Source organism: Quercus lobata, unplaced genomic scaffold (assembly GCF_001633185.2).
Source record: "Quercus lobata isolate SW786 unplaced genomic scaffold, ValleyOak3.0 Primary Assembly Scq3eQI_1902, whole genome shotgun sequence".
Lineage (NCBI taxonomy): Eukaryota > Viridiplantae > Streptophyta > Magnoliopsida > Fagales > Fagaceae > Quercus > Quercus lobata.
In genome coordinates, this window is record NW_022154706.1 from 662749 (window position 1) to 676290 (window position 13542).

Below are 13542 nucleotides of genomic sequence, written 5' to 3' on the forward strand. Positions count from 1 at the left end.
TCTCTCAGCTTATTATTGTCATGGTTAACAATGTTCCTCCAAAACTAGGAATGATGAGGTTTGGGATTACAGTCATGGATGGAGTTCCTAGGGAAGTATTTAGCTTTAAAAGTTCTTGCTACAAGGGATTGTGGGATTTGATGTAATCTCTAGAACTAATTTGCAAGCATGGCTTGGTTCATCAAATTGAATATTTTAAGACCTAGCCCCCCCACATTCCTAGGTTGATAGATTTTGTTCCAATTAACCACGTGCAATTTCCTAACCCCTTGTTCATGGCCCCACCAAAAGGCTCTTGTAATGACATCCATTTTATTGCAAATGTTTTTAGGCACCTCAAAACAAGAGAAGGTATATAACGGCATAGATTGTAGAGATGATTGGATCAATGTGGTTCTACCAGCTTGTGAGAGAAGCTTAGCTTTCCATCCTTAAAGCTTGAAGTTAAGATTTTCCACCTGGTAATGAAAATTAGCAACTCTCTTTCCTCTAAGTTTGAAGTTCAACCCTAAGTACTTACTAGGATACCAAATTGACCTTGGTCTACTCTTGGCATATTTGCGGAGCAATAAAGATTAGACTTGGCTAAATTGATGCTCTGTCCAGAAATAGAGTAGTACCAATGCAGCACACCTTGAATATTATCTAGGGAGTTACTATCCTTCCTAAAGAATAGGAGGGAATCATCAGCAAATAACAAATGTGTAAAGGTGCACTCATTCCTTCCTACCTTTATACCTTGTATTTGTTTATGTTGTTCAGCTTGTATAAGGGCAAGGGAGAAAAAATTTGCACACATGAGGAATAGACAGGGTGGTAAAGGATCCCCCTGTCTTAATCTTTTGTTTGGTTTGAAAGCTTGAGATAAGCTTCCATTAACTAGAAAAGTGTATTGGACTGTGGTGACACAGTCTAGAATCCACTTGACCCAGTTGGGGCTAAAGTTCAAAGAAGGACAGCCTTCAAAAACTTCCACTCTACCCTATCATAAGCCTTTGTCATATCAATCTTCAAAGCCCTATAGAATTTTTTCCTCCTCTTCATTTTCATAAGAATATCCAAAATTTCATGAGCTATGAGGATGTTGTTAGTGATATTTCTACCCTTGATGAAAGCATTTTGGAAGGGGGTGATGAGGGAATCCATGAAAGGCTTAAGTCTGTTAACCAACAGCTTGAAGATAATCTTGTACATCACATTGCACAGATTAATGGGCCTAAGTGATTCACATTATTAGGAAAAGAATTTTTTGGAATGAAAGTGATGTAGGTAGCAAAGAACCTGAATGGAAGAAGGCTAGAACAATGTTGAAAATGTCAAATTTGACAATGCTTTAGTACTCTTGGTAGAAAAATGCAGGAATACCATTTGGGCCAAGGGCTTTATGAGAACCTAACTAAAAGACAATATCCTCAATTTCCTTGGTAGTGACTGGGCTATTCAGAGTAGTGAGTTGTTGAGGAGAGTTGTGGCAGAGGCAGAGTACCTATTTCTGCAAGAATCTGATCATAAGAAGTTTAGACAGTGTCCTCAAAAGAACTCCTAAAGTGCTGAGCAAGTATATTTTCAATTTCCCCTTGATCCTCAGTGTAACTTCCATCAGTCCTTTGGAGTTGCACAATTCTATTCCTAGCTCTTCTTTGCCTAACTACAGTCTGATAGAGCGAGTATTTTTGTCTCCAAACAGAATCCAGTCACTCCTAGCTTTCTGTGCCCACATAACCTCCTCCCTTTGCATCAAAATTTCCAATTCTTCTCTAATCACAGCTCCCTTTGGACATCCCCAAAAGATGAGATAGAATTCTGTATCAGTTGAAGTTGGCTTTGTTTCTGGCGAATCTCATGCTCCAATTTCCTAAACACTTCCTTATTCCAAACTTGGAATTCATCCCTAATATTAATGAGTTTGTGTCTTAACTGAAAAGCTTTTGACCCTATGACTAGATTGTGCCAAGCCTTTTGCACAACTCTCTCACAAGTGGGGTGGGATAACCACATCTTCTCAAATATAAAAGGTCTTCTTTTGAAAGAGGATAGAAATTCAAGGTCCAATAAGATGGGGCCATGATCCAACCTAACAATTGGAAGGTTCCGAAAAGCATATTTGGGATATGCATTCACCCATTCTATACTAGCAAAAGCTCTATCTAGCTTTTCCATCACAAAATCTTCCTCCTCCCGTCTATTCATCCAAGTATATTTCTGACCAGATGATACTAACTCACACATAGCTAGATCATCAATCACTTGTTGAAATGACTTTGCTCCTGTGATTGAGTTCTGGTGGAAGGAAAATTTGTCTTCCTGGCATAAGATTTGGTTGAAATCACCAATGCATAGCCAATTTGGGTGGGAGATTGATTTGAGACTTCTAAGTTTATTCCATACTTCATATCTTTGTGATTGGACAGGGTTTCCATAAACAAATGTAACAGAGAGTGGATTACCTCTATTGTCTATGAGATCAATGTGGACAAGATGCTTTGATTCATATCTGATGTTGAGACATTGTTTTGGCATCCATGCTAGCAGCAAACCACCACTAAAGCCAGCCCTAGGTAATTCCCATCCCTCAGAGAAGCCACATCTTTCCCGTATCACACTTCCTTTATCCTTTATAAACTGAGTCCCCATTGGAAAGAGGATATCAGGTCTAGACTCGGGGGCAATTTTCTAGCACTGAAGAACTACAAGGGATTTTCCCAAACCCCTGCAATTCCTTATGGTTGCTGGGGAAGCTGATCAGGGACAGCTTCCCATAACCCATTTGGATGTGTTGAGCTTGAAACATTCTAAGCCCTATCAAAGGTTTGAGCTTGAACTGAATCTTCCTCCCCTGCTTCATCATTGTTCCTTTGGTTACTATCAGATCCACTTTTTGCAAAGAACCTACACAGTAGGTGTTGTCTAATGTTACGGCCAAACCGGATAAAATGGGTAATTAACCCTAATTTTCTAACCATTTAGTTAGTAGGCTCAGTTATCAAACTAATTTATTTATTAGCATCTCGAGTCTAAGAGACTCGATTTTCATGGTTTGATGTGGCATTTTTTCCACATCAGATCAGCTGGAAATCGAGTCTTTAAGCCTCGATTTATAACCATTATAAAAACTTCTCTCATCACCCCAAAATCATATAAACAAAACCCAAATTTCTTTCAAATTTCAAATACTGCCTTCGATCCTGAAGAGCCATTGCTAGCACCGAACCCAGACCGGTTCTGCATGTTCCCGGTTCAGTGCCCGAAGATCTGGGAGATGTACAAGAAGGCTGAGGCCTCGTTCTGGACCGCTGAGGAGGTCGATCTCTCCGGCGACGTTCATCACGGTCCGCAACAACCTCACCCAGCACTACCCGTGGTCCGAGCTCGTCGACCCAGGTCGCGCTGGCCCTGGCCGCACGACCCAAGCCAGCGCGACCCAACCCAGCACGACCTGGGCCAGCATCGCGCGGCCTGGGTCGCACGGCCAGGTCGCACTGGCCTGGGTCAGTTTGTTCTTGGGTTTTCAGTTTGATTTGATTTTGTTCTTGGGTTTTTTGGCACTTTGGAAGTTTGAGAGATGAGAATGGGAGAAAAACGACCCAGACACTTGAAACTTGAAAATATTTGTACTGTAGATGTAAATTGAGTCTTAGAGACTCGATTTACAGGGGGACGCCTCGTGACAAAAGTGCCACCTCGGACCCGATCAGAGCATGAAAATCGACCCTCAAAAACTCGATTTATAGGCCAAAATCGAGTCTCTTAGACTCGAGATGCTAATAAATAAATTAGTTTGGTAACTGAGCCTACTAAATAAATGGTTAGAAAATTAGGGTTAGTTACCCATTTTGTCCCGGCCAAACCTGCTGAATTCTTTCCTCCGTCTCTTTTTCGAAGTCTCATTACCCTACAAAGAAGACCTTGGACTAGGGTCTGATTGGATGGAAACTGGTGATGGAGGACCCGATCCAAAGGAAGCTAACTCCGGGTTACTTTGAGTTCGTAGACCCATTTCAAAAGACTGATTTGGGCCTAAAGGATTCTTGCAAAGTTAGGCCAGCATGCATGGCAAAAATGGCCCATTAGCATTAATTTTTGAAATATTTAGCAACAGAGCACTGTTTCGGAAATAATTAGGGAAATACCACTTTTTCCGAAAACGCCGCTATAGGGCCCGAAAACGTCACTATAGGGCTTAAAAAACGCCACTATAGGGCCCCTTGAACCTGTTATGGGACTTATAAAAAAAATTTTGCAGGAAAACGCCGCTATAGGGCCCAAAAACGTCACTATAGGGCTTAAAAACGCCACTATAGGGCCCCTGAAACTGTTATGGGACTTACAAAAAAATTTTGCAGGAAAACGCCGCTATAGGGCCCAAAAACGTCACTATAGGGCTTAAAAACGCCACTATAGGGCCCCTTGAACCTGTTATGGGACTTATAAAAAATTTTTTCAGGAAAACGCCGCTATAGGCCCGAAAAAGTGGTAGATTGCTATATAGTTCGGAAACAGTGTTTCTGAGCAAATTATTTCCAAAATTGATGGTAATGGGCCATTTTTGCCCAGCATGCATAGTGTTTGATTCAAGACCACAATTCAATCCTAAATGGTTCATATTGTCTTACATCCGCTGGGCTTCAAAGGATTGGGTTTGTGGCCTGGCCAATTGTGGGCCATTGCTTGAGTTGCCTAGTTCAAACCTGAAACGACCCCTATTGAGCTTTTGGACCAATGAATCTATAAGCAAATCCGGGAGATTCTGGGATTTTTCCGTAGTTCCAAGTTGTTCCTTGCATGACCTCAGGTCTAGATTCATTCAAACTATCGAGGTTAAGCATCATTGCAGTAAGAGATTCACTCTCTGTTTCCGAGGAGGCTTGTAGTGTATCCCTTAATTCCCCTGTTGTCAAAAAAGGTCCATCCTGTCCTACCCATGTCCATTTAAGGGACGTTGATACCGGAGGTAACCAAAGAGGTCTCATATAAAAGATGGATTCTGGTGCATGGTTAGGATCATGGGTTGAATGGGACTAGGGCGGTGTTGAGTATCACGCTTTGTCTAGGGGAGTTATTTACAGATGTGTTTGGGGATGAAACTGGCGAAGTTGGTGGATTGGGTGGAAAGGGAATCTGTCCAAGGTTTAAGGAATTGATCGCGGAGTGAAGAGTGCATGCTCTGGTTCTAAGTGGTGGTATGCATGTGGAGGAGAGACAAGGTTTTGGTGATGGGTAGTGGCATGTGGGGGTGTGTCTGGGTCTGGGAAAAGGTTATCTTGGTTTTGGTCATGTGTGAGTTGGCAGGGGAATGTATGACTGGGTTTGGAGGATCATTTGGAGGGCGTTGAAGGTGAGGGTGATGGGGAGCTGAGAGGTTGCCAAAGCGAACATGGGTGGTCCGCCTTCTTCTTTGATTGTGAAATGCTTGTAGATCATTTGTAAAGTGAGGTTCAAGAGCGTCCAAGAGAAATTGTACTTGATGTAAGCTCTGGATACGAAAGCGTTGTCTAACTAGCATCATCTCAATGTCGTTCATACTGTGTGTACGTTGACCCCAAATGTGCCCTATTAGGCACATTTGTGCAAAGCTTATGGATTCTCTTATACCTACATTGGATCCAAACCCTTGAGCCATCATCTAGCCTCAGCATGAAGCCAGTTACAATAGGTAGCCATGGATCTATTTGGACTATTACAGGCATGAAACGGATATTTCGAGGAATACGATATTCCCAGTCCAGTTTTCAAAAGTGCCAATGCATTGACCCATCGTCTCAGCTAGTTTAGGATATTGGTACTCAACTGGTAAACCATGAAATTGGACCCATACAGCTATGTAGTTTACTTGAAGCCTACTGATAACCAAATTTGGTCGCCATTTTTCCAGAACAAAAAGGGCTCCATCAACAGACCACGACCCTTTATTGCAAATGTGGTTCAAATCCTCTAGGAACTCGAAACGAAGGAGGTAGAAAGAGGTGTCCCTTCCCACAATGTTAACAGAGCCTCTGATGCGCCATGCAGCACTGATGATATGCTGTAGATGTGAAACCGAGAATAGTCTGTAGTCCAAAATAAAACCGATTGCGCAGAAACTCCAAATAATATGGTAAGGGCTTATGTAGAGATTTTTATGTTAAGCATAGACCCTATTCTACTATTGAAGAAAATTTACATTTGAGTAATTCTTGTACTATATTCTGTAATTCACCAATCCCTTGTTCTCGATTGTTAGGGAACAAAAGCTATTGAAGCCATATTCTTAGACTTGCCATTCCCAAAAAAGGTACAGCGGAGCCCAAAAGCCTTTTCAAAGATGCCTAATCTTAAATTGCTCAAGATTTGTAAAGTGCAGCTTTTGCATGGACTCACACATTTTCCTAACGCGTTAAGATTTCTTGAATGGAGTGGTTATCCATTAAAATATTTGCCACCAAACTTCCAACCAGATCAGCTTGTTGAACTTAACATGTGTCACAGCAAAATTGAGCTACTTTGGGAGAGTATAAAGGTAATGTTATTTACCCAGTACCTCTATATTATTTATTATAGGAAAAAAAGTTAACGGATACTCTAAGGCCATTGATTTAGAAAATATTTTTAGAAATATTTTATGAAAAAACAATTAATTTATTTTGACACCTTTTTATATTTTCCATAAAAATGGTTTTATAATTTTTTAATATGATTTTTTAATAATTACTCTAAAGACGGCCGTTAACATGAATCTTCATTATATTAAATAAAATTTTTGGCTAATGGAAACTAATCCGTCTACACTTTTTAATTCTTGAACAGTATTTGGACGAGCTAAAATTCATCAAACTTAGTCATTCCCAAAATCTTAAGAGCACCACAGATTTTATGGGGATTCCAAATCTGCAGAGGCTAGACCTTGAAGGTTGTACAAATTTAATTGAGGTTCAGGCATCTGTTGGTGTCCTCAAACGGCTTATTTTATTGAATTTGGAAGATTGCATATCTCTTAGACGTCTTCCAAGAGAGTTTGAAACAGAATCTCTTGAGATTCTTAATCTTTCTGGTTGCTCAAAAATCAAGAAGATTCCAGAATTTGCGAAAACACATGCAACAGTTAGGAGAGCTTTATTTAAATGGGACTGCAATTAAAAGTTTCCTTCGTCAATTAAACATGTAACTGGTCTTACTTTATTGGATCTGAGCCACTGCCAACTACTTGAGCTGCTTCCAGACATCAACTTTATGTCGGAGTCTCCCAAAATCGTTGTTTTAGGATGTTCAAAATTAGACAAGTCTTCTGAAGAGTATATTTTGCACAGAGATAGAAAGAGATTAATGTTCAAACAAGAGTTTTCATATGCACATGAAACAGACGCAGGGATTTCTGTGGAACCGTCTCTTTCAGAGAGCTCAAAATTAGTTGAACTACCCGAACATGAAATTGTGCCAATTTCTCTTGAAAAACATGAGTTGTCATCTGCACATGAAACAGAAGTTATGGAGGAAAAAGGGAGGATGCCCATTATTGAAACAGACGTTGAGATTTCTGATGAAGAAGGAAGGATATCCATTTCTGAAGCAGAAACAGAGAGTTCTGTGGAATCTCTTTCAGGGAGCTCAAAATTAGTTAAACTACCCGAACCTGAGATTATGCCAAGTTCTCTTGAAAAATATGAGTTGTTATCTGCACATGGAAAAGAAGTTATGGAGGAAAAAGGGAAGATGCCATTCTCGACAGAAATTGAGACTTTGCCTTCTCAACCTAAAGAAGAAGGTTGGACGGAATTTAAATTGCCAAAGCATGCAGGGGAACCAATTGAGCCCCTTACTGCACTAGCAGCCTTGACATCAGGTACAAGCAAACGTGCTGTAGAAGAACCAGTGTCAGCGACAATGCTTCCTTCTGGAAAGGGTGAAATTGAGATTGCTTCAATTGATGGTCAGCTATTGCTTGAAGCGAGTACATGTCTTAAGAGGTCTATTAAGCGCACTTCATTGAATATCTTGAGATGCATGAGTGATGTTACAGCTCGAAGAATTGGCGTTCATGGAAGTGGTGGAATTGGGAAGACCAGTGTACTAAAAGCCTTGATCAATTACCCCATAATAAAGGACTTGTTTGACGTGGTTATTTGGGTGACTGCTTCAAGAAATTGGAGCACGAGAAAGGTTCAAGATGTAGTGTTACGACAATTATCATTGTCATCAAAAGACTTGGAAACTGATTATGAAATTGCAGAGAAACTGTTCCAAGTTCTAACGAGTCGACTGTTTTTGTTGCTTCGGGATGATGTTTGGGAGTGGATTGATCTAAATGCAGTTGGTATTCCTAATCCTACTATAGAAAATAGCAGCAGGATAATACTTGCAACAAGATCCCCTGATGTGTGCCACATCATGGCTGCTGATAGAGAGGTTCCAGTTGAAAGACTCTTACAGGAAGAAGCTAGGAAGTTGTTTCAGGAACAAGTAGGTAGCGTCATTAACTGTCCAGATATCCAGCCATATGCTTATGATATGGTTCAGAAGTGTGGTGGTTTGCCATTGTTAATAATTGTTACTGGAAGGGCTATGGCCAAGGAGAATGATCCTTTACGCTGGATGCATGCATCGAGGGAATTTTCACGGTGCAGTGCACATGGGATATATGGTTTGAAATCTATTGTCCAACAGATGAAATTCAGTTATGACAGATTGGAGGGCCGACTTAAAGAGTTGCCTCCTTTATTGTGCCTTATTACCAGAAGATCGTGAGGTCAGCGTATTTGAAATGGTAGAGTACAGATACATATAAGAGGGGGTATAGTATCGTTGGTGTTCTTGTAGGAGCCTCTCTTTTGCAGAGCTCGGAATGTGGTCTTTCCATCAAAATGCATGATTTGGTTCGGGATTTAGCATCAGTGATCTTGTCATTGGAAGCAGAAGGTTGTCAGTTTCTTCTTAGAAGTTATTCCAGAATGACAATGCAAACAGACATGGGAGATAGTTCATCATACAGATTACTAGAAAGTTTTCAAAGCAATAAACCATCAATTCTTCATGGTCATCAGCTCCTGTTAAGGGCTGGTGCAGGTCTAAGTGAGCCACCTTTAAAGGATGAATGGGAAGAAGCCAAGTAGATGTTTTTGATGGACAATGAGTTATCCAATCTACCAGAGAGACCAAATTGCCCCAAACTTTTGGCACTGTTCCTCCAAAGAAATCATCAGCTAAGAGTGATACCTTCATCGTTTTTTGATTTAATGCCTTCCCTTACAATTTTGAACCTATCCAAGACAAGGATCAAATCCTTGCCAAAGTCACTTTTTACGGTTATGAGGCTTAAGGCACTTATTCTACGCAATTGTGAACGTCTGGCTCAGCTTCCATCTGGGGTTGGATCTTTGGGACAACTTGAGTTGCTTGATCTCCAAGGAACAGAAATTGAGAAACTACCAGATGAGATTTCTGAGCTGGCTTTTCTGAGGCACTTAAAAGTATCATTTATGGATCTGTCAACCAGAGTGAATGTGTTAGGCTGCCTCATGAATTGGTTTCACATGGAATAATATCAAGTCTCTGTGAATTGGAAACTCTGAGTATTGATGTGTTCCCAGGAGATAAAAGGTCGGATAAGAATGTGGATTCTATCTTGAATGAGATGGGTAACCTGACAAAGTTGATTACTTTTTGTTGCTATTTCCCAGAAGTGAAGTTTCTTGAACGCTTTCTTGAAAAAAGCCTATCATGGAAAATTCAAGGTTTAACTGACTTCAAATTTGTGATTGGCCCTGATGTTAAACGCTTCATATATCAGGTTGGGGACAATCTGGAGTTTGAATATGTTCAATGGGGTCAGTGCTTGAGATTTGTAAATGGTGAGAAGAAGAAGATACAAGATGCAGTTCTAAAAGTATTAACTCGTTCTACTGCATTCTATCTAGATCATCATATCAAAGTCTGCAGCCTATCAGAGTTCGGAATCAGTAATCTCAATGGATTGAAATTATGCATGGTGAGGGATTGTCCCAACATTGAAACAGTTATTGCTAGCGAGGAACTAGTTATATTTTCTATTCTGGAGCACCTAAGTATTTATTATTTGTCAAAACTGGGGAGACTTTGGGAAGGAATGATACCATGGGGAAGCTTTGATAAGCTAAGAATATTGACAGTGCATACATGCCCCAAATTGCAATTTGTTTTTGCAAGCTCAATGCTCCAGTTTTTCTCTAACTTAGAAGAGTTGATAGTCAAACATTGTCCAGGCATTACAGAGATCATATTTCAGGATCAGGTGGTTGATTCTGGTAGTGGTACACTCCCTAGATTGAAAACATTAAAACTTCACTATCTACCAGACTTGGTTACAATCATGCGAGGTACATGGCCGCCATTGGAAAACATTAGCTTCTACAATTGCCCTAAGTTGAAGAAGCTTGTCATTGACTCCAATACATGTCATTCCATAAAAGAGATTAAAGCAGAGAATCATTGGTGGGAAAAATTAGAGTGGCAAGATACCTCAATACGCTCACGTCTTCATGCTCATTTCATCCCTATTTCTGACTACAATTTGTAATAAAAAATTTCAAGAATAAAGATGGACTTTTCTGTTTTGGCACCATCAGTTTATCTGCTCACTTCGTTATCAGGAACAAGATGAGGCCATGGCCAAAGGATCCAACAAGAATAAAAAGTGTGTGAACTTCTGTTGTAGTTGATTGCACTAGTGACACAACAGAGGTGTAGGCATCCCGGAAAGTTCTGGTGACAGGATTTGGTGCAGCGAAGGCTGTAAGAGGGAGTTAAAAGTGGATTAATGAATGTCCTTGTTATAGTTTGTATGCGAGGATTGTGCTACAAGATGTTTATGTACATATTAGGATAATCTACAAGTAGTTTTATGGTGTAATGTAGTTAGTTTGTTGAGTATAGCTGTCAAGTCAATTAGATTGGTTAGTTTTTTATTATTGTTTTCCCGCCTCTAGTCTGTGTATATAAGGGGCAAAGCTTGATTATTGTACATACTCTTTTTCATAATATACAGAATTCGTTCACTCACGAGGTCTCTCTCTCTAAACTACAATTCCTCCATTGTTGAAGCAGTGTGATTTGAATTCTAACATGGTATCAGAGCTAAGCTAATTCAGAGAATCTTCAGTTTGGTATTCTCTGAGCTTCTTAGTACAATTTCACTCTGTTCTTCTTCTTTACTTAGTTCTTTCTCGTGAATCAAGTAGAAATTTCTCAATTGTATTTCTCTTGTTTCTGCACTAAGTTTCACTTCTAAATCTTGATTTCTTTCTACATACAATAGCAAATTGAAATTCTTGATTTAGGGTTTTCAGTTACTAGTTTGTGGATTCTATAATTGTTTCCTCAGTTGCCAAGATCTTGGACTGGTTCTTGATCCATTGTTTGATCAACAAGTTTCTGAGTTGATCCTTTATAATCGAGAAGTTTGGTTTTTGAAAATCAATTCTTGATTGCTTCCTTATTGATTTGTGGTTGGAATTGTGTATCTTGATTTCAATTGCATCTGTTCTTAATTGAATCTTGGTTTCAATTGCATCTATACTTGTTGGTTGATTGCAATAGAATATAGTTGAGAGTACTTCTAGTGCCTCTTTTCCAACTCTTGAACCATGGGAGAATGCCTCTAGTCCTTATTATTAGTCTAATAGTGATAACCTTGGGATGTCACTTGTTGTTCAACACCTCACTGAGGAGAATTACAACACTTGGAGTAGAGCAATTCTCATCTCTTTGGAGCATAGTTTTGGTTTGGTTGTTCAATTCAATCTCTAAAGATTTACAACCTAGTGTTATGCATTTCAAGACAGCTAGGGAAGTCTGGCTTGACTTGCAGTATAGGTATTCTTAAGGTAATGGTCCTCAGATTTTTTTAGTTGAGAAAGGAAGTTTGTTCTCTTACTCAAGATGAATTGACCATTAATGCCTATTACACCAAGTTTAAGGGGTTATGGGATGAGCTTTCAAACTATAGGACCTGCTCTTATGGTCATCAGGTAGAAGATTGCACCATGTCTTTCTTGATAGGTCTCAATTATACCTATGCGGTTGGAAGGGGTCAGATCTTACTCATGGATAAGGGTGTCCACGGGTCGAGCCAGGTTAGGTTTGTGCCCAACCCAAAGTTTTTGGGTGGGTGAAAATCAAAACCAAAACCGACCCATTTTAATGGTCAAATCATCCGATTCGGGTCTGTCAGTTTCAGGTAGGTTGTCGGTCGGTTTCAGGTTTTGAAGCCGGTGTTGATATTTCACCGCTAATGCTGATATTTCGCCAGATTGGTCAAGATCTGGCCAATATTTGGCCGAATCTGTCAAATCTGGACTAGATCTCTACAAGATCTCGCTGAATCTTGCCGGATCTGGTGGATTTCATGTTGCGCTTCGTTGGAAAATAAAAAATATCATCGGATCTTGTGGGTTGCAGTGGATTTCAAGAAGCTCTTTGTCAGAAAACCTTTGGATCTCGCCGGATTTTGTTGATTTTATGGTCAGGTCAAGTGGCTCAGGTTTTTGGGGAGGAAACCTGCTAGCCTACTCGAAGGGATCAGGTCCTGTGGGTGGCGATCTACTGGCGACTATCAGATTGATCGGTTCGGGTGGTGGCCGGTCGGTTTCGAGCGGGTTAAGCAAGTCACCGGGTTGTGAGAACACCCCTACTCATGGATCCAATAGCTACATTAAGCAAATTCTTTTCTCTTATGCTTTAAGATGAGAAGCAAAGAAAGGCTGGTAGACCCCAATGCACTCATTGTGGGATATTGGGACATGTGGTTGACAAATGTTATAAGTTGCATGGTTACCCAACTAGGAACAAGTTCAAGAATAAAGGTTAATAAGGTGGAAGTCTTCCTTTTGCCAATAATGTTGTTGTTACTGATGCTAGTTCTGAGGAAGTAGTTAGTCTCACTTGGGCAGAATAGCAACAACTTCTTGATCTACTCAACTCTCAAAGTCATTTTGGCACTCAAGCACCACATGATCCTGCTGCTGATGCTCATTAGGTTGCCACTATCATCACTGAACCTTCTACGGATTTTCAAGGGTATGAGATGTCAAGTATCAATTCTTCAACCAATTTTCAAGAACTACCTTATCATTCTTTAGAATATTATGTTTTTTCTTCACAAATTGATACTTCACACCTCTACTCCACTAATTGGATTCTTGATAGTGGTGTCATTGATCATATGGTTCATTCACTTCATTTCTTTACTTCCATCACTTTAGTTGTCCAAATCTTTGACAAACTTCCTAATGGGGATATGGCTAAGGTCACTCATTAGGCATTGTCAAATTAACTTCCACTTTGATACTAGAAAATATAATTTGTATTCCTTTTTCTTACAACCTTGTGTCCCTTAACAAACTGACCCAATCTCCATCTTGTTGTTGTATTTTTCTTTCACATTATTGTTTTATCTAGGACTTACTGCCTTGGAAGATGACTGGGTTGGGTAAAAAGCAAGGAGGCCTTTACACACTGCAATTTTCATTTACAAGTTTGCCTAGATCTGTTTTAGATGTCCTCTCCAAGCTTTCTTCTATTAGTTTTGTGAATTCT

The 13542-nt window shown here is 40.0% G+C and overlaps 1 protein-coding gene across 1 annotated transcript; it reads left to right on the forward strand.

The window, feature by feature from the left end:
* Positions 1-9278: 9278 nt before the first annotated feature.
* LOC115972913 (disease resistance protein At4g27190-like) lies at positions 9279-10525 on the forward strand. The gene is made up of 2 exons (XM_031093140.1): positions 9279-9430; positions 9481-10525. Exons 1-2 carry the CDS (start codon positions 9279-9281, stop codon positions 10523-10525), a joined length of 1197 nt encoding a protein of 398 aa, XP_030949000.1.
* The last annotated feature ends 3017 nt before the right edge of the window (positions 10526-13542 follow it).